We start from the raw sequence: 26,342 nt of genomic DNA, 5'->3' as shown, positions 1-26,342 counted from the left end.
TTATTAAAAGATCTTACTGAGGGGGAATTATATCTGGCCAAATCTTGAACATATTCTTGGCTCATGCCATTAATGCATAAGTGGCGTCGTCCTCCATCAATGCAGCTCCTAAGAGGTTGGTGAAGTGGTCATAAATTATAATGTCAAGATCGACCTGAAAAGAAACAAAAATTTGTATTCCCTTTAGCAGTAAAAAGAATATTAATCTAGGGGCTCCTCAAAGCCTTCAGATGGTATGCGGCCAGGTGCCCCCCTCCAAAGAAAACGACATTTCACTACAAGGCTCTGGCTATTTCCTGAAAAGAATGTCTTACGTAAATATTTCTCTCTCGAAACTATTAATATAACAGGCCTACCGCTATAATATTGAAAAAGCCTTCAAAACTAACGTGGGGGCAGATGGAACTAACAGGTCTAGAACATAATTGGAACTATGGAACTAACGAATAATCAAAAAATTTTCAATACAAGATTTTAGTTTCTCCCTCTGATAGTTTCCCCATTATTAGGACCCTTCAAGAGTAAGACACTATGTCCTTTAGGGCATTTTCATACCGTTTTCTGTGCCAATGTGAACAGGACGAAAAACCTATGTGCATCCAGCCTTACTCACCAAGAAGTCTAAAATACATCAAAATTAATGACAAATTACAGGTTTTGCACAGTAGAGTTTAATTATAAACACCCCATTCAGATGCGGTCTGATTTATTTCATTGGTTTAGGTTGCAATTTTTTAATTTTGTCCTTTTTTGAAAAGTAATTTTTACTTTTCTGATGGGGAGGCAGTATAATACGGGCATTTAATGCTTTTGGATACAACTTCTGGCCTAATTAAATCATGTTTTCTTTTTCTTATGAATGAGTATCTGTTCGAAATAAATGCTCCTGGCACTGAAAGGCACTTTTTTGTCAAATAACTAAGAGAATTGCATTTTATGAGCTACACTAATCCTACTTGTTGATCTATTCTATGTAAGTTACCATTATAATCCAACCCTCTAGTATAGAACATAAAGGGGCTAAAATATAGCATAAAAGATTCCATAACTGACAAGGTGAACCTAGGCTACTTGATCACTCGTTGTGTGATCTTTCCAAAAAAATTAGGCCTATACCAACCAAGTCACTTGCAAATGCACCCACTTTCTCACCTTGCCTAGTGGATGCATGTGGCCCTAATAATTCAAATCTTCATTAAATTAATGCAGTCAAAGTTTCTAGGCTAGTTATTATAGCCTATAAAACAGTTTTGTTCTCAGTTTGCAATTCATATCCATAGGTGATTGCACATTTAAATTAACAAAATATTAGCCTAGCCTATTGATCTGGAATTGGGGCTATAATGTCAATCCTAAAAGGCAATGTGTTTTGGAAATAAATTTTGATGAATGGGTATAAAATTTGAGATTGTTGTCAATTGGCCTGTTCTTTTACTCAACTTTGTGCTAAGGTCTTACATCTTGGCAAAAAACACTTAAAAGTGAAATCTTAGCAGTAAGATCTTACTTCTAATGCTATTTTTTTGCAAAGGTCTTTCATCATTCTGCTCTGATCAGCAGTCTAAAAACAATGATGAGTATCATCAAAGTTCTTGGATCATTGTTCTATGTGGAAGAAAAATGGTATGCTTCACACTTTTTTCTAACATCAGTGAGCTGTAAGATCTTAAAACAAAGATGAACAAAAAGAACAAAAATCTTTGCAGAAAGATCTTAGATATAATGGAGTACACTGGACTCGTCCACATCGCTAGCAAGTGCGATTTAAGGTAATTTAAGGTAATATAAGATCTTGGAGCAAAAGAAAAGCCCTAATAAGTTTTCAAAGATGTCTCTTACAGTTGTTTTTTCAAGTCTCTCTTGCAGGTTGATGCTCTAGCCTTCAGAAGGCGTAGGGGTATTAGCCCAAATACTGGTTGCAGGAATTCCTGTTTATAAAGTTTGACTTAATTATTTATCAGGGGCATATCTCCAGTATTCTTTTTTTTTGGGGGGGGGGAAGAGGGGTCTATATCTTGATAGTCAAGGGGCATGGGACATATAATAATTTTTTGGTCCATGTTATTGGGGGGCAACTGCCCCCCCCCCCCAAACAACACTCCTGTTATTTATTGTAATTCTTATTTTTTTGCAAGCCATATTCATCCTTTTTTAGCCATATCCATTGTTTCCAGTTTTAGTCATTCTTTGACTTTATTTTTTCTTGTTTGGCTCAGTCTAGTTGTTTAACTTTCTTTTTATGTTTGTTTTTAATCTACACTTTTTTTGTTGTTGGTTTATAAAAGTAATCATCATGCCAATCTGGATTCACATTGTTTTGGATTTGGTGAACATCTCCTGAAACTTTTCAACTTCATTACTTTAGCTGTTTCTGAGATATTACAGATATACTTCATTTAAAGAAGCTCTGCAATTTTTGGCAGTAGCAGACACCCATAAATTTGACAGCCATATTTTGGCCAGTGGACCCTGTAATTTCAACACCAATTATTTCTCATTTGTTTTACATGTTCATTGAAGTTTTGACAGAGTAACCTATATTTTGAAAGGGCCTGTTTCTGTCTGTCAAAAATTTTGAAAAGGTTACTACAAGGTATTTGCAAAGTAAATAAATTAATTTATAGAAGCCATCATCTATGTTTGAATTTGACTAAAGGAATATTTTTAGTGAACCTGGTATTCCAGTACATTAAACAAGAATTTTCGACACTTGGAACCTAGTTTTGACAATGTAATATTTGTTGCCATTTTGATTTAATTTTGTCGAAAAAAAGCTAATGTGACTAAAATTCAGATAAAATCAGATGAATCCGGATGCATTGGTTCTAATTCAAACTCTTTTGTTTTGCAGCAAATAACCAATTAACAGCAGTTTGAACATTGCATACGTGAAAATTTGTTTGGAGCTACTTTCGTGTCGAAAACATGAAACTTACTGAAATAAATGTTTCTTTCTTATCTGGGTGTGCTGGATATTGTGTCAACATTTTCTATTGTTGAAATACAGAAATGGCTTCAAGAGATGGCTCTCCAAGTCATGGCTAAACAGAGTTATTCCATTTCGTTGGGAAATTTTGACAAGGGTTCCAAAATTGTGCTGTTGAATCATTTGTACCTTTTCCCTACTCTTTTGAAATATAGTGATTAGTGCCATCACAATTGTTACTGTGCCCCCTCCCCTTATGGGACCTGATATTGCCCATGACTTTAGGGTAAAACCCTATATACTCAGGCAAATATTTTGATCAAGAGGTATTTTTTCCTAAACAGGGACAATAGGCTCCTAATCTTGGACTACTTTATGTGAATGACTATAGGTCTAGATAATTAGGAGTAGGCTAGTTGGGATTGGTTGACTATACAAATATATAAACAAATAGACAATAAACAAAATATTTGTGGTTCTAGTGGAGGTTTTCTTTGAATTGGCATTGTGAAACAGCTGTTGATGAGAACTACGTACAAAAAATAGTGCTAAACCACAAAATCAGCAAACTTTATGGTAAAATTCTGGTTGGAGCTACTTTTGTTATCTTAGAAATGGGTTAGGTTAGAAAAATGAAAATTTCAGGGATGGGTATACAGACAAATGAATGCCCCAAGAAAGTATTTTGAAGTACCTACCCTCACTCCCTCTCATTCTAGAGGCAGTGACTTTTAATGACCTGTAAAAATCTTTGTGTTATAAAACTAAAACCTTGCAAGAGATCTTCTTCTTAAATGAAATAAAAGAAAACTGTTTTCAGCTCCACAACTTTGCTAAATTCCAATTATGAAATGTTTTAAAGAGCTGCAAATACATTTCCTAAATTTAGATAAAAACCCATTGATATGGCTTAAAATTTTACTCAAAGGCTGTTCTTTTGCTCATCATTGTGCCAAGATCTTAAACCTTTGATAAAATTATATTTTAACTACTTTTTGCTATCTCAGAGAGGATTCAGGTTAGAAAATAAAACTTTTAGTGGTGCTTGTACACCACACAGTCAGGTGCTTCATTTAATAAGAACCTGTTTCTTTGATGATCAATCCCAATTATACATCACAAAATATTATGAAAATATGCTTTAGAAACAAATTTGGGCTATATATTTGCACATTAGGGGGGTTAACGTAAAGTATAACAGCCCTGCATGCAAAATCTGTTAGATATGATTATTCTGCATATTATGAAGTAAGAATTGTTTTCTAGCTTCAAACTGTCCAAATACTTTACCCCAACCCCCCAATGTGCAAATATATAGCCCAAATTATATGTTTCCCATATATTCTGTCACTTGTCTTTGTCTTGTCTCATGCTAAGCTGAAAGAAACTAACAAAGAAACCATTTTGTTCTTAAGTTTTAAAGTGTAAATTTGACTATTTGGTGTATAATGCACAAGTACCCTTTCAGAAATGTATCTACAGACCAAAGTTGGTCATGGGAAGGCATTTTGAAGTACCTACCTCAACTCTTTCTCCTTCTAGAGGGCACTGACTTTTGGAAATCTTTGTTTTGAAAAAGTCAAACCTTGCAGAATATATCAATAAAACTGTTCAATAAAGTACAAAAAACTGTTTTCAGCTTCACAACTTTACTCAATCCCAATTTGTGAGGTTTCAAAGATCTGCAAATAGATTTCGTAAATTTAGAAAAACCCATTGTTATGGCATGAAGTTCTGCTCAATTACCAGGAATTGCATTTTCAAGACTAAAATTTTCATGCCCTGTATTCATTACTGAAAATTTCATTTTCATAACCTTACACATTTCCAAGATGGCAAAAACTAGACTATAATTTTACCACATCTTTTGGCAAAGAACTGAAAAGTGAAAAATTAGTACTAAGATCTTACTTCTAATGCCATTCTTTTGCAAATGTCTTTTATCATTCTGTTCTGATCAGTAGTCTAAGAACAATGATGAGTATATCATCAAATTTTTTTTCACGATTGTTCTATTTGGCAGGGAAATTCGATTTTAACCAGAATGCTATAAATAACTATAGGCTATCTGCCTTATTTCTTACTCAAATTTATTTAGATTGAATCTTAACTCATAAATTCATTGACAAAATTATGTTCCAGTAAGCTCTTCTTCATACATTTACCTATTTTATGACTTTCTATGACTTAACCTATTCTTCCATGATGACATAACGTGTCTTCCATGATGTAAAATAAAGTCATAAGTTTATTTTATGACCTTCTAGCGCTAAAACTTAATTTTAAAAACAGCTGTTAGAGTCAAGAAGGTGTTGCAACTATTTCCAATCAAGGGTTGCTTTAGTAGAAGTATAGTTGAGCAGCTTTTCACAAATTTGAATATGGATAGCCTATAGTATATGGCAAGAATTGAAAAAAGGTCTACCAATAAATTTTTAGTTAAAAGCAACTTCAAAGTATAATAATCACTGTGGTCATAAATGCATCATATCAAGCCCCTCCCCCGCACCTCCAATGGGAACAAACTCAGCTCTAAGTCACACATAAGTGTACTGATATTGTCTTTTTTTCAAATGGCTTTGTTAGTACAATTTTTTGATGTATCACTTATTTACCTATTGGTTTCTGCCCTAGTCCTACAGTGTTTCTTCTGAACATTTCTCACTTATTTCCCCATCCAATTTTTTTTTTAGACACTTGCCTTAGATCCTCATGTGCTTCTAGTGGTGCTTAGGGTATCACGAAATTACTCTTGGTACTAATGTGTTATTCTGACCACACTCAAGAAATGAAGTTAGGTTAATCATAATGAAATATACCAAAACATGATGAAAATATAATACTTTACAAACAAAATTGCATAAACTACAACTGATAATTATAGAAAGCAGGCTTCCCAGAACGCATTACTACCTAACATGACCAACTCTATATATTAAATATTTAATTAAAACATGCCTGCACAGTAGTCTATCCCACTTATGCTAAGCTGATTATCTGAGGGTGCACACAGTCTGTCTTCAGGCTTGGTACAGCCAGTACATCACCCAAGTTGGGTTGTAAAGTTGCACAAATATTCCAGGGGAGCCAAGTTTCATATGCATGGATGATGTATCTCCATTTGCAGTATTTAATCACATTTCTGATTAATAGTTGCAATGTCAGTTCTCTTCAAGTCTTGTTTCTGGCCTACTGTGTTCAATGGAAGTTAAAGATACAGTGCTAGCAAGTGTCTTCTAACTGCAGTATCTTGTCTCTAACCATTGGCTCAAGTACCATTTGTCTGAGCTGTAACATATAGAAAGGAAATGCTAATAGTAAAAGAATGTCCAATTTCCTAGTTATGAACAATACTTTTTATTTCTTTCTTCAAGTAATTTTCTATTACTTGAATGGCTATAGTTTTGTTAACTTCTCATCACCACTTTCTCATGTTAATTCCATTTAAGGAATAAAAGTTGCTTTCTGACAGTTAATTGTCATGTGGCATCAAGTCACAAAACATCTGGGGGTGGGGGGGATAACCAGTTAGCCATGCCAAAATAGAAAATAGCTATGAAATATAAACAAGAAGGCATATTTCAAAGTCTAGGGGGGGGCAATTGCCCCCTGCCCATAATTGGCACCCCTGTGGGATGCAAAAGATTTCTAAATGGTTTTGTTGAAATAAATTTATTGAACACAGTTAGTTTGTTCTGTTGTTATTTCAATATTCTGGTAAACTTTTTTGGATGTATGTCTGACAATTTATCAATATAACAAAAACTCATAGCCAAATTGTATCCCTTGAAAAATATCTCATTTGCAAAAAGTAGAGAATTTTATTTCCTCAAATGTTATTGTCTTTTTCTCTGCTATTCAGTGTAATATGTGGCTAATTTGTAATACCATTTGAACATAACTCTAGATTTTGACAAGTATAATGAATTATGAATATAATATAATGTTGTTTTATAATATAATTATGCCTAATGTTGTTTTAAAGACTTATGAATATAATGTTGTTTATTATAATCATTTTATGACATATTGTGGTGGAGTATGGACTCACTGTAATTACATTTTTTTTGCATAGATACAGTTGTGAAAGAAGGTTAAACAAATCTATATCTAGGCTACATTTTTGCTGTTTCTCATAAAATTAGGATATTCCAATCAAGCACTAAATTTGCTTGTCTTCTGTTATGGAAGTGGATCAGTTTCAAAGTATTTTGTGTAAATTTTAATATATGATATTTCAGGTGGACAATTAAATTTAAACAAACACTCTTTCTGATGAATGTAAAGTGTGGAAAATAAATGAAAGTGATCATGTGCATGATCAAGTGATCAGTGATCATGTGCATGATCATGTGCAAGTGATCAGTCCTATTTATTAAGCTCTAGTTTTGTTAATAGTAAAATTGGGTATCGTACGGTAATTTTACAGACCCTCGTAAAATTAACAATTTACATATTTTACTGGTATTTCACGTATTTTATATATGACATATTTTACAGCCCCTTGTAGTTAACATTGTGCAAAACTACCCAAATGCTAGAAGAAACAGGTCTAGATATGATATTGTTATTTTACTGGTACTTATACGACTACTACTAGTACTGCTGCAACTAATACCACTAAGAATACCACAACTGAAAAAATAAAAAAAAATACTTCACAAACATTCCTTTTATTAACCAATAAAAAAAAATCAGTTAAAAAAAAACAGAAATTAATTTGAAAAAAAAATTATTAAGAAAATAAGTTTTTAGAGAAAAGTAAAGAGTTACAAAGTAAGAAGTTTTAAAGAGTTAAGAGCTAAGACAAGCAGAAATAAATTTAAATAGTATAATTTTAAATAAATCTAAATAAATAATATTAGTAATTTAAATAGTATAAATTTAAATATTATAATTAAATAGTATAATTGATTACTATTATTAAATAAATAGTAGTTCAAGTGTAAAACGAACATACATCACGATCAATAAATAAGTGAAACCTAAACAGATAGATCAATAATTAGTAATGTTTGACTACAATGGCCACTACTTCCATGATTACTGCTGCAACAACTAGTACTATTGGGAGTGATGCTATTTCTAAGACTACTATTACAGTCGCTGCTAAAACTACTGCTACTATTACAGATAGGCCTTCTATGACTACTACCCTTTCTGCTGCGACTACTACCACTAAAATGACTACAACTGAGAAATATTAAAAAAATACTTCACAAATATTCCTTTTATTAACCAATAAAAAAAACTGTATCAATTAAAAATGAACAGAAATTAATTTGAAAATTTTTTATTCAGAACAGAAGTTTTTAGAGAAAAGTAAAGAGTTACAGAGTAAAGAGTTATGTTAAACCTAAGACGAACAGAACAACCTTTTTAGTCGTAGTGTATCTTTAGTCAGCTTGGCATTAATGTTTGGGAGTACTTCCTTCGTTTCCTTGTCTCCCTCCCTGTTATTCCAGTTCTGTTCCATTCTTTCATTTTTGAAACTCTATATTGACAATTTTCAGCAGCCTTGAAAAACGAGGATTAATTCGGTGATGTCCCAAGTCAATGGGTGCTTAGTCTTTCCTTTATTTGAAATTGAAAAATAAAGAGCAACATTGAAACTTAAAACAAATAGAAATTATTCTTTATATGAGTGGAGTTGCCCCCTCCTCAACTTGTTGCCTTTTTTGCTGATTTCTTGTTAGATTTAAAAGTCTTTTTATTCTATTTCAATGGCCCTTGGGTTTCAGTAACCCTTCTTAATCATCAATCGAATTGAAGGGGTTATTGCCCCTTCAAGTCTTTAAAGGTAGAGCCTCTTTTGTTCTTTAGCAAAGGGAAACATATTTTGAACAGTTTCAGTTCCAAAAATTTGTAGTAGGGTAGGGGAGAATGGGGCGAACTTGGACACTTTTTAGTTTTCCAAGCATAACTAGGTACTGGATTGACATAAAACAATTTAGTGTGGGTCGTTAGAAAGGTAAAAGTCTGGCAAATAATGGTGAATTTTTTTCAGATTTTTTAAAGATCACCCTGAAGCGTGAGTACCATGAAAGTAGGACCCTGTCAAGTGTCCAGTTTCGCCCCGTACACAGGGTGAAATTGGACAGGTATGGGGCGACCTTGGACTAGACAGTTTTAAGCAATTAAACTTTATCCAAATACAGAACTTTCGTTTAAAATGATATATAATCACTCAAAATCATATGAAAACTTAAAATTGCATAAAAAAATCAGCCAGGAACATTGCACGGGCCTCCGGGTTTTAACTCGAATTACCAATTTAAAGCGTATATCAAAAGATTAAAACCAAAAAAAAGCCCCTGAACTGCAAAACCGGTTCCACCAGCTGAAGAGGGGACATGAAGCTTCAGTTCTATGTCGGTAATGTCTATCTCAGCAATATCAGGAAGCTGAGGAAACATGAATTTGTCCCCTTGTTTCCGAAGAAAGTTAACCCTCGCAAACTGCTTTTCTACAACATCAAGAACTTTGCCAACATAATACACAAGGGCTTTCTTCTTTCCATACTCAAACTTGACAAAAACAAAGTCTTCGGCTTGAATGTCCTTGTCTACGTCATCCTTATCAGGCTCATGGAGGTGCAGAGAATCGTCAGATGAATTGTCGTCAAGTTCAATGTCATCACCACTACTTTCCACTGGAGATTCAATTTGCTTTCTTTTCTTGGCAGTGGGCTGCTTGGCCTGCTTGGGCATAGGCTTTTTACTCTGCTTTTCCTTTCTTGCTCGTGCTTCAGCTTCTAAAGCATCTTTTTCGGTTGTATCGGTAAGAATACGAGTTCGACCTTGCTTTCTCGCATTCCTTCTGGGCTTTGTCATATCTGCTCTTGGAAAGGGTCTTACTGCTTCAGGAGTCTGTTTTCCTAGCTCGCTTTGGGGACGAGAAGGTGAAGGAGGAGAGAGAGAGGATATTGGCTGCATATCTAGTAATGAATCATCTGGGGGTGGACGATTTGTCACCTCAGCAGGTAGAAAGTCTACCTCAGAAAATACACTTCTGTTGAAGGGCCAAATTCCAGCTTTTGTGAAACCAACCTTTATATTTCCCCGGTTGAACTTGCAAAGGAATGGTTCTTTGCAGAGCTGGGCAGTCTCGTGAATCGTAATTCGTTGACCTGGATGGATCTGCAACCAGGTGTTCAGTGATTCTCTCATCGCAAACTTGAATGGTCCGTAGACAGAGACGTCCAATGGCTGTAAGCAGTGGGAACAATGGGGAGGAAAGGTCAGGAGGTGGACCCAATTATCTTTGCACAGCCGCACTAATTCCACCGAAAGATGGCTATCGTGGTTGTCAAGTAGCAGTAGCACAGGGTCTTCTTTCGATGGCTTCACCAGCTTGATGAAGTGCTCAATAGCAGCTACAAAGTTGATGGAAGTCATCCAACCACTAGGGTGAGAAAACCCAAGACATCCTGGGGGGCCTTCTAGAAAAAGCCGGTCATTCACCTTCACCCGTGGGACTATAAAAACGGGGGGAAGAGCTTGACCAGTGGCTGAAATAAACCCGAGCATTGTAACATTTTCCCCTCTCTCTGCTGACACTGTCTGGGAAACTTGCTTCGATCCTTTCCTTGCGATTACTTTTGGAGCTGGAAATTCAGTAGGAACCCCAGTTTTATCACAGTTCCAGATATGGTTTGGTGGGAACTTGAATTTTTCATAGAGTTTCTGCAGGTTGTCGAAGAACAGATTCACAACCACTTGATTGAAGCCAGCAGCCCTTGCCTGGCTGGTATTTTCAGGCTTACGAATAGATAGCTCTGGGTTTCGTTTCATAAAGCCTGAGAACCAGTCAACCCCAGCTATGTCGTTTCGCACCCAGCTCTCCGGCGTTTTGACGCCAATCAATTTGCCCCATTCAAAGGCAAGTTTCCTTGCTTCTTTCGGAGTGAGGCCGTGATTAATCAGCTGACATTTTAGGAGATACTCTACAAACTCTTTTTCTTGTTTGTTAGAGAAAACAGTTTTTCTCTTCAGGTTGGGCGATGGCCTTGGGCGACCTGGGGGTGTAACTGGATTCGCTCGAGGTTCTTCAGTAACTCCTTGTCGATTTTTCAGAGCATAGGCGACGGTTGATTTCTTCAGTCCATAGGTTTTTGCGGCATTTCTAATAGATAGTCTACACTCTAAGACTGCATTCACTGCCTGCTCCATGGATTCGTCATCTGGTAGATCGTGTTCCCTGATGTAGTTGCGAACCATTGTCCAACTAGAAAGAACAAACAGTAAATGCACAGGAAATACCTGAAAATAGCTTTAAGAAGCAATGATATGAACCGGGTCCCTCCTTACTTACAGTTCGTTACCATGAATTGTTTGATGTTGTAATTAAAAAAAAATTATATTAAAAATTGAATTTTTTTTTTTTAATTAACGGCCTTTGTGATTAAGGGGTCTTTCTTAAAGCATTGGAACAAAATTTGAACTTTAGCGTAGAGTGAGGTATTGACTAGGGGGTGAACCCCCTAAAATACGTAATAAAAATATACGAATATAGTTTGTTACGTGAGTGAATTCATAAGTTACGTCAGAACAAAATTTCGAGAAAGCCATTTGGCCAAAAAATAAATAAAATTGATATATAAATTTTGTTTGAATTATTCATGTACGATGACCCAAAATTGAAGCTGCATTAATTCAAAAACGTCCTGAAATTAAATTACAAAAGACAAGTTTTTTTAACTGAAAGTAAGGAGCATAATTAAAACTTAAAACGAAAAGAAATTATTCCGTATATGAAAGGGGTTGTCACCCCCTCAACGCCATTCTCTTTACGCTAAAATTTTTTATTGTTTAAGAAAATAGAGTTGTGAGAACGAGTCAAACTTTAGCGTAGTAAAGAGCAAGGCGTTGAGGAGGGGATATACGGAATAATTTCTGTTCGTTTTAAGTTTTAATGTTGCTCCTTTCATTAAGCTAATGAAACAGCCAACTTAACCTCGTTGTGTTGTGCGAAAAAAAACACATCTACACACAAGCAACGCCATCTAGCATCATCAATCAAACTCCAAATATTAGTTAAGAAATTCTCTAAAAATTGCCTCCAAAGAGGCAAAGACAGTCTCTAAAATGATAAACAAAAATAGCACGGGGTGAAGTTGGGCACACGGGGCGACCTTGGACAGTGTCCAAAGTCGCCCCCGAATTGCTGTCCAATCTCGCCCCTATCGAACCAATTTTAGAAAATGGCGTCCTGAAAAAGAAGTACTCGGAATAGACAAATCAAACTCAGGGCATAGATAGAGGATGTATCTAGCAACTGTAAAACATCAACAACAAAGAAAAACTACCACCTTTTGTTACCGCAAATCGAACTGATGTTGCGACTCCCAGATTTTTTTTAAGCATCAAAAAACTTTCTTACCTCTTATCCTGGTGTTAACAGTTCCGCTAAATTTCAAACTTCCCGCCAATGTAGACATACATAAGCCCCATCTACCCTATTTTTTGTGGATCGATAGAAGTAATAGGCTAGTTATCAGGTTCAACGTCCAAGTTCGCCCCTGTCCAATTTCACCCCGTTCTCCCCTATATGAACTACCAATAAGTCGTTTCACCCCTTTGATTCTCCAAAAAGTGTCATCAGATATATAGAAATCCATTGTCCTCAACTGTAACCAAGTCTTTTTATCAGTTAAAACATTTCAATCATCCCAATTAAACCTCTCAATTCTTTTGATGGGTTGTGGAAAGTACGGCACTTGAGTCACCTTTCCCCAGCAACTTAAGACCTACATGCCGGCCTGTACCAATAGAGCTCTTCACGCTCACTCCTGCTCTCTTCTGCACTCTCCAGAACAAATGATGAATAACCTCTTTCTTTTTAATGACTTCATTATGCAATAATAAACACTAATCAATTAGACTCTTCTTTAAAATGTCAATAGATGCCTATTCGTGTGGTAAGGTACGGGTGACACCACTTATTGGTGCAAAAATGGTGCTACACCACTTAATGGAGGGGAAAGCCCCCGCCGGCGCCAAATATTATAATGGGATGCCCGTGCTTACCACAACGGTTCTTTAAATATAGGGTTTGTTAATACCAAATTTACAGTATACCCTGTCCCAGGGTATGATAACGTGATTAAACGGTCAAATGGCCAACTATAAGGCCAAGGGTACCCACTCTGGGTTACCACTAATATTTCTAACCGTCTCCTTGGACTTCACCTAGGCTAAAAAGTCAAAAAGTATATAGTACAAAAAAAAGCTTACTGCATTCAAAACCACGCATATATCAGAACTGATCCACAAAATAATAATTTTTCCCCTAGACTGCTCAACCACGTGTCTGCATCGGGCGGTGGGCGAATTTTTCCAGCCAATCTGAATGCTTACCAATTCAAATTCCTTACTTCAATTCAAATTCAACCACCTTACTTCAAATGAATCGGGTTTATGCTGAAAGTAACTTTTAGCTATGGTGAATCATCCCCAACTGCGCAATTAAAATCTCGTGGTTTTTAACAACCTACGCAGTTAAAGAAGGAAAAATGGCGCAGCCAAAATAAAGAGAAAATTAATAATTACTACCAAGAGGAAAAGGGAATAATTAAAGAACCCAAAGAAAAGAACAAGGAAGGACATTTATCTGAAACAAACCAGGACCAATGGTCACAACACCTCCCTCCTAAGATAAATGGTCGCTACTCTGGTGGATTCTCGGTGTTCTCTCTCAAAGGCCTCCATATTAGCCTTTCTTTCTATTTTCCTACTTTTTCTTTGGGCTTCACTTGCTCTTCTTGGTCTTGAGTTAATCTTATCTCTTAATTAATTAGTCAATCCTGGCAAGTTCAACAATTGGCACACGCAAAAATTATGGTACGCAATTACTATTGTGAATTATTACCGCCGTGTAATGAGATTCAACAATTTTTCAAATAACCGGAATATCTAGACTTCATTAGGGAATAACGACTTCTTTCTCAGCGAGCAATTTTACACGAATGAAATTAATCTCTGAAAAATGAATTAACAGGGGTTGGACAAGAACGTAAACTGAGAAACCGCTCGAATATTCCACTAGTGAATTAGCTGGACTAAAATTCAAACAGCGGAACTACCCTGTAAAAGAAATCACGTATCCTCCCTGGATACTCGTACTCCAAATGTAATCTCCTCTTAGGCCGATTACTCAATAGGACAGGTTCCTCCCACCTTCCTTATCGAATGTGCGCACAAACTTGACAAATTTTCCTAATTTGCTGTCTTCAATAATTTTATAACCTTCACCACTGAAGATTATATTCAAATCCGCCAATTCACTTAAATAACAACCCTATTTTCGCTTTCTCGTATCCGTTCTTAAACCCTGTAATTAATTTCTAATACAGAGATTCCCCCACTGTAAACTCAAAACTCAATTAATTTCACGTTATTCTTTTTTATTATTGTCTAGCTAGGCACAGCCCATCCAGATCGTCATAATTTCGTTTTTTTTCTTTTTCTCTAATTTCCGTTTATGCTCAGCCCAAACCTTGATAAAAGGAGGTAATGAAAGGGGGTTATACCCTTTCTCCTGAACTGCGTCATTCTTAGGTAGGAGCCTGGCTCATCAAATTTTAAATTCGCAATCTTTCAACTCTGTCTTTCCGTGCCGATTTTTTACAGCCTATAGCATATACTGTAGGCTAATTATCACCAGTCTTTTTGGAAACGCTCGTTCTTTTGCTACCAGTGCCGTTGATAGCTCCTTTTTTGCTGCCACCAGTATTCGTGGGATAAAGTACGGGTGTCGCCACTTATTGGTGCAAAAAGGGTGCTACACCACTTACTGGAGGGGAAAGCCCCCGCCGGTGCCAAATATTATAATGGGATGCCCGTGCTTACCACAACGGTTCTTTAAATATAGGGTTTGTTAATACCGAATTTACAGTATACCCTGTCCCAGGGTATGATAACGTGATCGAACGGTCAAATGGCCAATTCTAAGGCCAATTGTACCCACTCTGGGTTACCACTAATATTTCTAACTATCGCCTTGGACTCCACCTAGGCTAAAAAGTCAAAGAGTATATAGTATAAAAAAGCCTACTGTATTCAAGACCACGCATATATCAGACTGTTCCACAAAATAATAATCTTTTCCTCCCCTAGACCGCTCAACCGCGTGTCTGCAGCGGCGGTGGGCGAATTTTTCCAGCCAATCTGAATGCTTACCAATTACCACCTTACTTCAAATGAATCGGCTTTATGCCCCTTCTTCCCCCCCCCCCCGACAATTTAGACAAAACGTGTTATCTGAAAGTAACTTTTAGCTATGGTGAATCATCCCTAACTGCGCAATTAAAACCTCGTGGTTTTTAACAACCTACGCAGTTAAAGAAGGAAAAATGGCGGAGCCAAAATTAAGAAAAAATTAATAATTACTACCAAGGGGAAAAGGGAATAATTAAAGAACCCAAAAAAAAGAACAAGGAAGGACATTCATCTGAAACAAACCAGGACCAACGGTCCCAACAATGCCTTAAAAATCTTTTACCTATGTGCAGAGGCAGGCTCGAATTCAGGATTGCAGTGTAGGTATTAGGAATATTTGCCATAAAGCATAGGCGTTTAAAAGCAATAGTCTCTACAGTCAGTGGCTGACAATCGAATAAAATATGCTGGATCGTTTCATCCATTGCAAAGCAGACCCGGCATAGAGGGGAGTGATGTAGCTTCCAATTAAATAACAAATATTGAGAAGAAGGGCACCTGATTCCAGACGGTAATATAGCACTCTGTTTAATCTAGAATGAAAAGGAGATAAAGTCAATATACTGTGATTAAGATTAGATTTTTGCCTAATAATACCACATGAGTTGAGGTTGGAGAGAGGATCTGGATTTATTAAAGAAGCCTTGGCTGCCAGTAAATCAGCAGTATCATTATATTTGATACCTTTATGGCTTGGAACATGTTGCAAATAAATCTGGTTTCCTTTAGCCTGGAGGTTCAGAAGCTGTCTTCTAATGTTGAATAGGTCCTTATCATTGGCGATTCTATTAATTTTTCAGCAACAGTTTTGCCAATTGCGAGTCAGAAAGGCAAAGCATATTCTCCTCCACAATGCTATAATTTAAGAAAACATCTAGAGCAAACCAAATGGCACATAGTTCAGCTGACAAAATAGAAGATCCCAAAGGAAGGGGTGATAGAAGGTTAAGGTTCAGTGATGGGATATATACTGCTGCTCCAGCTCTCCCACCCTAAACGGATTCACCAGAATAGATTTTCCTGTGATTAGGGTACAACTGCAAAATCTGCTCAGCCAGAATAGTCTGAATATCATGATTGGGAATTTGGTTTTTATTTATTGGAATAAGTTCTGCTTGACAAATAGGTGTACTCATTTCCTACGGCCGATTGTCAGTAAAGGGGTACGCTTACGGGGAATACTGACTCCAATTTGGGACCTAAAATTGAAACTGATTTCAAGATGAATGGCCATTGGTTGAAGCTGCCTTCAACGCAAAGGTATGATTATACTCAACATGCTTACTTCCATAAGCTTGAATTCGCGAGAAGTATTTCTTCCTTTGACTGGATGCTCTTTCACTTAGGGAAACCAAACCAGACAGTTGTTTTAATTTAGACAGAGGAGTGTGCCTGTTCAAACCCAGAGAAATTCGAATAGCTGAATTTTGTAAAAATTCCAGCGTTTTAAATGCAGATGATGTACTAATTGAGAAAAACTGGATACCATATTCTAGATTAGATCTGATATATAATTAATAAAAATCCAGAATAACTCTAGGGTGGCATCCTCGTTAATTTTCAGCAAGTCTCTTCAGAAAAAAAAGTTTCTAAATGACCATGGATTTCAAAGAGTTAATATGTGCATGCTATAACATTTTAGAATCTATCCATAGGCCAAGTAGCTTCACTTAGTTGCAATGTGGACTTTCATTAGAGAAAAATTGAAGAGAATTGGGAGGATCTCTTAAGCAAATAGCAAATATAAGGGCTTTGGTTTTACTAATTGAAATTGTAAAACCAAAAGCTGAAGAAGATCTCTGAACTAATTGAACATAGTGTTGAATAAGACTTTGAAGAATTACGATATCCTTTCCGGACTTCCAAATAATCAGATCATCTGCGTAAAGGCCAAACAATGAGTGAGATAATTATAATTCTAAGACATACAAATTGAACAGAAGGGGACTCAAAATCGCTCCTTGAGGGAGACCTCTAGTAATGGGGTTCATCTCTCCCTTATAGTCATTAACTTGAACATAAAAACTTCTATCGTCTAAAAAGGACTTCATAAAACCTATGAAAGAGTATGGAAAATCTAGGTCAATTAAAAGATCCATCAATATATGATGGACTACATTTCCATAGGCATCTGACCAGTCAAATAAGACTGCCATTGTAGCTTGTCAGGTTTTAAGAGAATTACAAACATCACTTTCAAGGCGAGTGATGTTATCTACAGAGCTATGTCCTTTTCTGAAGCCTGTTTGTTCACTGGGAAAAAGATTATTAATTTCAGCAAACCACTCAATTCTCTTTTGAAGAATTCTCAATTCTCCATCTCTCTTTTGAGCAGTGTTTGTTTGAGAGGATATATTAGGTGGATAATGCCACTCTTTCAGACCATGATTTCTGACTAAATCTAGGATTTTGGAGAGCTGGGATAGCTTTGATTAGATTAGGGAGCTCAATACCCTGCTGAGGGATGGATATCTCAATTGTAGATAACTAAACCTGATTTTGGTTATTTTTGGGAGTGCCTGGGCAAGGGTTGGGTAAAAGGCTTGAGGATACTTTCTTAGCCTCATTAATTCTTGGAGATAATGGAACTTTGAAAAGCTGAGCAAGCTCCATAGCTGCTGTAGGAAACGGGACATTTTCTTGATGAGCCATCCTTAGAACTTTGGCCCGTTGGATATATTTAGGACACAAGTTATGATTTGTAGACTGGTGGTCACCTCCACAGTTGATGCGTTTAGGAGCTGTAGAACATCTAATTTCACTAGAAACAGGGTGATTACAAAAGTAAGTGTGGCAGATTGTCTGAGAGGAATAGAAGTACTTAGATGAGGGACCAAGCTTAAAACATTTTGAGCAGTGAATAGGCTTTTCTTGGTAAGATTTATAAGCTTTAGGTAGACCAAAAAGGAACAATGAGTCAAACTGGGTACTCACTGGTAAGATAAAAAGGACATTCTTACTGTTTAGTAACCCATTAGAATCTGGCTTGCCCGTCCTATGGACTTCCAAGATCTCCAGCATTTCTCCCTTATTATTCATGAGACCATCTTTCAGGTCTTCAGTTAATAGTTCGATTGGGACATTATACATCACTATTTTCTGGGTGTTTTTCTAGGTGGAGTCCACTATTTAGAGGTAACTGTTGGAATATTGCCAATTCTATTTTGGTTAAGAGCCAAGCAGGCATCCTTTCTGTCTTGGAATTTAGCGGTAAGAGAGCCATTTCTATTAAAATTCACACTGAAACTACATCTTACAGATTTGAATGGATTCATTCTAATGTTAGTGATATTTTTGGTGGTAAACACTTGGTCTTTTACTGTTGAGGTGAAAAGGATGATAGGTTTGTTCTTCAATTCCATAGCTGAAACTGAGTTAGGGATTTCTGTTATTTCAGGAGGGCTTGTGGAGGACTTTTTGCATTTCTGCTTTCTAATAAGTGTCTGAAAATCATTGAGCTGGGAATCAGTTTTTGGGTTTGGGGACTCTGAGACTGTTATCATTGTGTTATTCTGGCTGTCATCACTAGAGATTGGATATATAGCAATTGCATTGGCAGCTATGGGGATGTGAGCTTCTGAATACCAATTTGATAGTTTACCCCCTTCTCTGAGGGGGCTAGAAGAGCTAGGATACATACAGTTAAGGAAAGAAGAATTCCAAAACAAATCCTACCCACAATAAACTTACAGGAAAAAGCAGTAATATACTTCCCAAAAAAAGGATTATAAAGGCTTGATTCCGATCACTGAGGATGAAAAGGGATATAAATAAAATAATTTTTCCAAATATCTGATTTCTTCTTCTTTTTGGACTAAATCTAAATCTTTGCTGAGGTATAAAAGGTGACCCTTCATCTTCTTTAGTGCAATTTGTGCCACCTGATAGTCAACTGCAGAATAAGACTCCAATATCTGAAGCAGACACAGATCATTAAGTGGGGCATCACAACTGCTAGGAGCAGAGAACCATGATTTGGCATAAATTGTGACAGTGAACAGGATAATACGTCGCATAGAATCAAGCTCTTTTGGTCTTAGCTTAAACTGTCCTCGAAAGCAGTGTATCTTTAGGCAATAAATACCCTTAGCCATCCATCTTGCCCAATGGTAAGCACCTGGTGGACTAATGTGAGTACTTTCTTGTACAGGATTCTTATCATCAAAAACCACCAAGCATAGCTTCAAGAACTCCAGGTAATCATCGCGTGGAAGACTATCTTGACATAACTGATGGTGCAGGAAGGCGATAATTTATTGCTTCTTCAGATGCAGCCAGTCCTTTTCTGGTTCTGTTTGACAACCATTACCACCTGTGTCTCTCTAAAGAGCAGCAATACTGCTTTTGTTGATGAATTTCCACTGCTCTTTAAATCTACTGAAGATACCAATCTGAGGACCAGAGGATAGAAAGAACATATCGAAAACAGCAGCAGATACTATTTCAAGGATGTGGTGCCTGCAGGCCAAGAAAAGGAGACGCTTGTTGGATGACTGTGATGGCCCCTGAATGGACACCAGTATTTGAACTAGTTGTGTCAAAGCACAACCCAGCATGCCAATCTGGAACTCCTTTCCATTCCTGGAAAGCCTCAATTACTGCTTTGCTCATCAGTTCAGTTCACCTGAACCTGCAGGTAGTTTAGGAATACTGAGAAGCTTCTCAATGTTTATGCCGGAAACCACTATTGGCATGCGATCAACAAAACTATCATCATTGTCTGGTAGCAATTTTCTGTCAAAGTGTGCCACTAATGGTGTTGCTGGCAGAAAGAGTGCTTTCTGCTGTTGTGCAGTTGACTGACGAACTTTTTTTCTTGCTCTATACATTGAGCTAGTTGACATAACAATGTTCTCAATTTCAATGCCAGTGGCTTTCAGAGCTGGAGTAACTACATGCATAGCTTCGCGTGGTGTTGTATGTGTACGATCTAAACTAGCAGCAAACATTGGGTCATCAATCAGGCAATGCTCATTTATTACAAGAGAAAGGATTTATGGTGTAGTGTAACGGTTTCATTCATGACAGTTTCTGAGCTCAGTTGTGCAGATAGGCCAGATAACTTCAATAGCCTTGGTCTATAATCTTGCTCATCATTCGATGATTCAGTCTCAGAGTTACAAAGCTGGCTGTATTCTTCTACTGATGTTGAACATAACATCACTGATTTATCCCGATCCACATTTGCCTTTTCTCTGCGTCTTTCTTTATCCTAGAGCCTCTTCTGTCTTTTCCCATGACGAATTTTGAATTCTAAATTCATCACACCCATTCCTCTTCACCCATAAACATCTGTCTGTCACTTTGCTGGTCTTGCATGAGACACAAGTCATCTGGAATTTTTATAAATTGATTACAATCAGCATGTCCAATATCAAATTGCTTTTCCAACCGTGAACAAAATTCTCGTCCCACTTCTGCTTGTCTGTTACTTTGGCGTGACTTGTTCTTAGCAATCCCTGAATGTTTTTCATACAGTGCTTTCAATTTAGCCGCAGCATTTGGCTTTTGTGTTGTTGGAAGACTGGCTGAAGCCCACAGTTCCAAAACTTCATTATTAGTATGTGAACAGCATCCTTTATAGATAATATATCAGTAAGAGCACGGCTGATGATTTTCGGCACTTTATTTTCGGCACTTAGAAATAGCTCCTCCCATTTACTCTGACATTAGCGGGTCAGTATGTATTTGTCAGTCACTGAAAAATGATACAAATTTTTATTGTTCGTAATTGCGAAAGCTGAAAGAAACTTGGTGAGCCGGACTTTTTTGCGAACACGTGCATATTACGAAGTAAAATATAAGAATCAGGAAATCGAGAGACATGCCTATCAAGGAAAATAAACTAGCAAGTACTTATTTTAGTTTTAGTAGTTTAAATATTTGATTATTTCTTTTTTGAACAAAAGGGCAAAATTTTTAAAACGTGTGTTTGATTATCTCCTTAATGAGTTTCTCAGTACTACAGATAATAAAAATCAAACCAATATCAATAAACACATATGATAAAAGGAAGTGACTAAATTTAATTTTGCCTGCAAGTATGCATTCATGCCCACCGCGTAATTTTCTTTTTGAGAAAAAATTGATAAAACTTTGGTACTGAAATATCAATGCAACGCGCCAAATTTCATAATCAAGTGTCATCATGTTATGGCATTGTTCAAATAAAACTGATTTTTAACTTGATTACCGTTGTAAATTCATTCTTTGTTTTTCTTTCCATGCTTAAACCGATGTTATATTTACCTTTTACATTATTACAGCCCACTGTATATACATTTATATAAATTTATATGCAGTGTTACAGCCATATCAATCATTCTCCTTTCCTTTTTTATTCTTTACTAATGATTTCTGGTCGTTTTAAGTTTGAGTTATTGTAGGCCTATATATATTATGTAGGTATATATATATATATTACGCTAAACGCTAAAGTTAGACTACGCTAAAGCTCTTAAAGCTCTTAACGTCCTTAAAGCTCTTTACGCTAAAGTTAGACTCTTTCTCACAGTGCTATTTTTTAAAACAATAAAAACTTTAGCGTAAAGATCGAGGCGTTAAGGAGTGAACAGCCCCTTTCATATACGGAATGATTTCTGTTCGTTTTAAGTTTTAATCTTGCTCCTTACTTTCAGTTAAAAAAAACTTGTTTTTTTTCATTTAATCACAAAAAAAGATGAAGTGGTTTCGGTGCAAAAGATGAGATGAGGCAGCCATGCAGCTGCCTCACGATGCCTTACGATGACACTCATAAAATTAACTTTGGTAAATTCTTAGATTCTGTAAGTCTTGCTAGGAAAAATGGAAATTGTTTGTACATCACTTTACTAGTAATAATACTTTCATAATAACTTATAAGTAGAATTTGAAGTACAGTAACTTATCTGAACCAAATTCCAAAGAATTTGTAGTGAGTTTGAACACTTGTACATTAAGGAGTTAGTTCCTTACTAGAGTATCTCAGATGTGATTTTTTTTTAATTCTCTCCACATCTTTTCATTTAGGTTAAACCATGATGCATAAAGATCGCAAGGCTGTTGACAAGTTTTTTGGGAAAGATTTATATCCATTTGATGAAGGTATGGCTCCAAGGTATGGAAGTTGTCATATGAAATATCTTGTGGAGTTTAAAGAAGACTGTTTGTATTGTAAAGCTTCAAAAAATGCAATTCCTAAACTTCAAGATTTATCATTAAGGGTATTGGCAAACTCTAACGAGGAATCTTTGTGTGATATTCCACTCTCATTGTGCAATAGATTAATGCTAATATGCCTTGAAAGGGAAAATGGATCGCCTTGGAACGGAAGTTATTATAATAGCTTGCAAATTAGGAATATGGTAAGAAACTGGCCTGTTTGTCGCATCTCTCTTCAGGAAATGTTATCTGATCATGTTTGCGAGTGCTTTGGCGGGCTTAAACGATTTAGATATGCATACTATATATTTTATTCTTTTATAGAACTGATTTTAAGAAAAGAGCATTTTCATGTGAAAGTAATTGACCTGAGAGGAGTAGTTTTTCCAATCCATACTCAAGATTGTTTTCACCAGATTATCGAGTGTTTTCTTGAAATCAAATCAAAGGCTAGAGCTATAAATTGTGACATCGACAGGGAAATTATATTAGACCTTGCGATTAGACATTTTGAATGTACGCACAGCTCCAGTGCAGCGTGCAACAACGGCCTTGTTGATATCCTTAAGAATAACCTAAGGGTTAATAATGAAAGTGGTTGCAAACTCCAGCTCAATTTCGGCTATTTGGGAGTTTGGGGAAACCCTCAAGGGCTCTTACTAAGGGATGCTACATCAAAACTTGAGAGTTTTGGCATACATAATGAACAATCGCTCTTGGATCAGTTAGTAGTGACAGAGATGAAATTGGAACTTCCCAATTACCAGAACCTGGTCGCTGTTAGCTTTGGCTCTTCTGGTCTTCTTAAATGCGGCATTTCTTCACTGTCAATATCTGGGGCTCTCGGAAATCTTAAACAGTTGCGGTCCTTAAACTTGAGTGATATATAACATGCTTAGAAGGTTTATTATGTAAACTAAAGAATCCCTTATTATGCTTGCGCCTTCGTAATTGCAGATTGAGTTCTAAAGACCTGATTTACTTAATGAATTCAGTTCATTCTAAATCTGTGCTAGAGCTTGATATTAGTGGTAGCTGTTTCAATGATGAAGTGGATTTAGGAACCTTTTTATCTGTTTTTCACTTGCAGCTTGTTGTACTTGAAGCTAACAATCTAGATTTATATGATCAGCCCCCAGATCTTTGTGCAATATTACAAAGGTTTGCTGCTTTGCGCTATATATCCCTTCGGCAATATCCCTTTAAGATTGAAGAGCTAATGTCTGTTGTGAAAGCTCTTTGCGGCTCCAAAAATATGAAGACTCTACGTTTGTATTCTAATGATGTCCTCTGCTTCGGTGGCGAAACGGTTAATAATGTTGAAACGGTTAATAATGATGCCCTCTGCTTCGGTGGCGAAACGGTTAATAATGTTGAAACGGTTAAAAAACGGTTAAAAAACGGTTAATAATGGCCTGCTTGCAATTACTGAAGATGAGAATATATTTTGTATCTTTTCCAGTTGATTGAATACTTTGGCACTTCCTTTTACCTCATGTACACTAGGCTATAATATTGATAAAAGTCTTCTGTAATTAAGTTTAGTATGCTATGTAAGTCTGAAGTTTTTTAAAATTTATTTTCAATTGATTGTAATGAGCGCATGAATATTGCTATTTTTCTCTTGATATAAATATAAAACACAGAGAAGGTTCTCAACAAGTGAAAGTAACAGCCGTGTTTCACGTATGATCAGTTTCTCTGCCAGATCAACCTACTAAAAATTATACTTAAAGCCCTTTTTCTGACCTAACCCAAAATGTTAGGGTTTGCTATTTTACTGTATTTTTCTATTGTGATTTTTTTTTTTCTCCAGATTTTGTGTTTTGGAAGATATGAAGACCAGAATATGCCATGATATTCTTAAGAATATCTTTAAGACCAATTAATAAGCATAATTAATAAAGAGACAATAAGACATAATTCGGTATGTATTAAAAAATAATTCAATTTCAAAATTTTTCACCCAGGGATTTTTATATTGTGGTAAAATTGCTTTTTCTAATATACCAACATGATTTATCTAAAACTGCTATCAATACTAAAAAAAAATTTGCCCACAGTAAAAATTTGGCATATATCTCAGATTATTAACACTAAGTAACTTTAGCTGGTTCTTATTTCTTGTGTTTGAGTGAACTGAACTTGAATAAACGGCCCTTCTGGAGCTTGTAGAATGAATTACTGTTGACTGAATTATTTAATTGTTATATTTAATTCAACCGAAAAAAAACAAATACGGTAGTGTCTGTGAAGCAAAATGTTTGAGAATTGTTACAGATGAGCATTTATAATGGTAGGGACATACTTATATCATATCAATAAAATTATATTCCTCGGCATGCTTGACAACATTAAACAATTGGAAACAGAAAAATAAAACTTCAAAGTAGTTTATTTCTGTGTATTTTACGAAAAGATGTAATCAAGACTTGTATTTTATGAAAATACGTAAAGACGTGTATTTTACGTAAATCACGAAATCAATAGACGCTAAGTGTATTTTACGAAAAAACGTGTATTTTACATAAATCACGAAATCAATAGACGCTAAGTGCACTGAATTTTTTGAATTATTTGTAATATCTCAGGGATGGCGTGAGGGTTTGATTTACAATTGTCAAAACTTGTGGGGGCCTTAAAGTACCTGACATTTTGACATATGTCAAAGACCACAATTTTTGCACCCAGGTAATCGAAATAATGTATTTGTAATATATCCTGAAAGGTATTGGGGGCAAATTTGATACTTAGGTACTACTGGGGGAAGGAATGGAAAGTTGGAGCGAAGTCATATTAAAGTTTTCGTCCATCATTCCGAATTTGCCGAAGCTGGGAAATAATGCCTGATTTTACAAAAAGCTTAAGTAATTAAATTGGATTGTAATCTCTGTTGGCAATGTAGTTTACGTTTTACATATAGCTAGTTAGCTATCTAGTTAACTGGTTATAGTTATAGCTAACTAGTATAGTCATATAGCTAGTTAGTTTTGCATAAATTGCTGAAATGACAATATGTCATCTAATAAATTTTTAGGTTCATGTTCCCTGTTAAAGTTATTGTATGCTTTTTCTCTGCAGTCCAGTGATTTTAATTTTTTTAATGTATGACTGAAAATTTTCCATTGCTAGATAGCTGAGATTCAGTCCTTCTATAAAGCTACATTTTTCAAATTTGTTCTAAATTGTTCTTTATATTGTAAACCTCTATTTTAGTTCTTTATTTGTATGCCTTTTATATTGGCAGATGTAATTGTTTACGTAAATTCCAAAGATAGACGATAAATGTTGGTACATGGTCTTTATTAAATAACGTGAGAATATACATAGAGAAAATAAGGTAGCACAAGAACAACTAGCTACGACGAAGGTGAAAGATGGACTGCCTTTAGAAATGAACCAAGAATATAACTTTCCTGGAACGGAAGTTCCAGCTATTGGTTGTTCAGCCATGCCTGGGAACGGGCCCTTTCCCACGACTAGCTTTAGTCCCAAGAACCCCCCTGGAACGCTCTCGTTGACAGATAAATGCCCAAATAACTAAGAAATGCGACACTCGGAAAAGGTTCTCGAATTAATACTCTACATACTTTACAGATTCTCCCCCCCGTTTTAAGTTAAGTTTCCCAAATTTGGCTTATCGCCTTCTAATTAAACCCTCAAACTTTAATTGAATTCAAAACGTTCCCTTCCCAAATTATTCACTTCTCACCTACTAACATTCTACAGCATGAACTAGTAACAATTACATAATGCAAACACTACACAATACTTGCATAAGTAAAAACTTACATAGTATAAACGAACCACACTAACAACAGTAGTCGGAAACTGGATATTTTAACTCATCATTTTCTTTGTATAGTTTAAAATAGACCTGTTCCCCATACACCTGAATTTGATGAGGACAAGGACAGTTGGGATTATGTATAAACTTCGGATTAGATGACCGAGAAAGGCTAATTAATCCTGAAAATACCGGCGACAAATAAATGAAATTGCATAAACTTATAAATAATGGAATAGATATGTCAACCATTGCAGTTTGATTGGCCTAC

The 26,342-nt window shown here is 36.0% G+C and overlaps 1 protein-coding gene and 1 pseudogene across 3 annotated transcripts in view; one reads left to right on the top strand and one right to left on the bottom strand.

The window, feature by feature from the left end:
* The first annotated feature begins 809 nt into the window (after positions 1 to 809).
* Positions 810 to 26,342, top strand: part of LOC148939800 (uncharacterized) — an 82,890-nt gene continuing 57,357 nt past the window's right edge. Inside the window, exons 1-2 of one of the 3 annotated variants that reach the window (XM_089105729.1) lie at positions 810 to 863; positions 22,153 to 25,780. In XM_089105729.1, coding sequence (XP_088961855.1) covers positions 22,161 to 23,174 — 1,014 coding nt within the window. In that variant the 5' untranslated portion in view covers positions 810 to 863; positions 22,153 to 22,160 and the 3' untranslated portion in view covers positions 23,175 to 25,780. Of the gene's footprint in view, positions 974 to 22,152; positions 25,781 to 26,342 lie in introns of those variants that run through there. The other 2 variants (XM_089105728.1, XR_016143436.1) reach the window with 2 other exon arrangements.
* On the bottom strand, positions 15,215 to 16,781 carry LOC148939801 (uncharacterized; annotated as a pseudogene).

This window comes from Artemia sp. Qi Xiang Cuo, chromosome 20 (genome assembly GCF_049724085.1).
Source record: "Artemia sp. Qi Xiang Cuo chromosome 20, ASM4972408v1, whole genome shotgun sequence".
Classification (NCBI taxonomy): domain Eukaryota; kingdom Metazoa; phylum Arthropoda; class Branchiopoda; order Anostraca; family Artemiidae; genus Artemia; species Artemia sp. Qi Xiang Cuo.
Note: the sequence above shows the minus strand (reverse complement) of the source record. Positions and strands in the feature narration are given on the sequence as shown.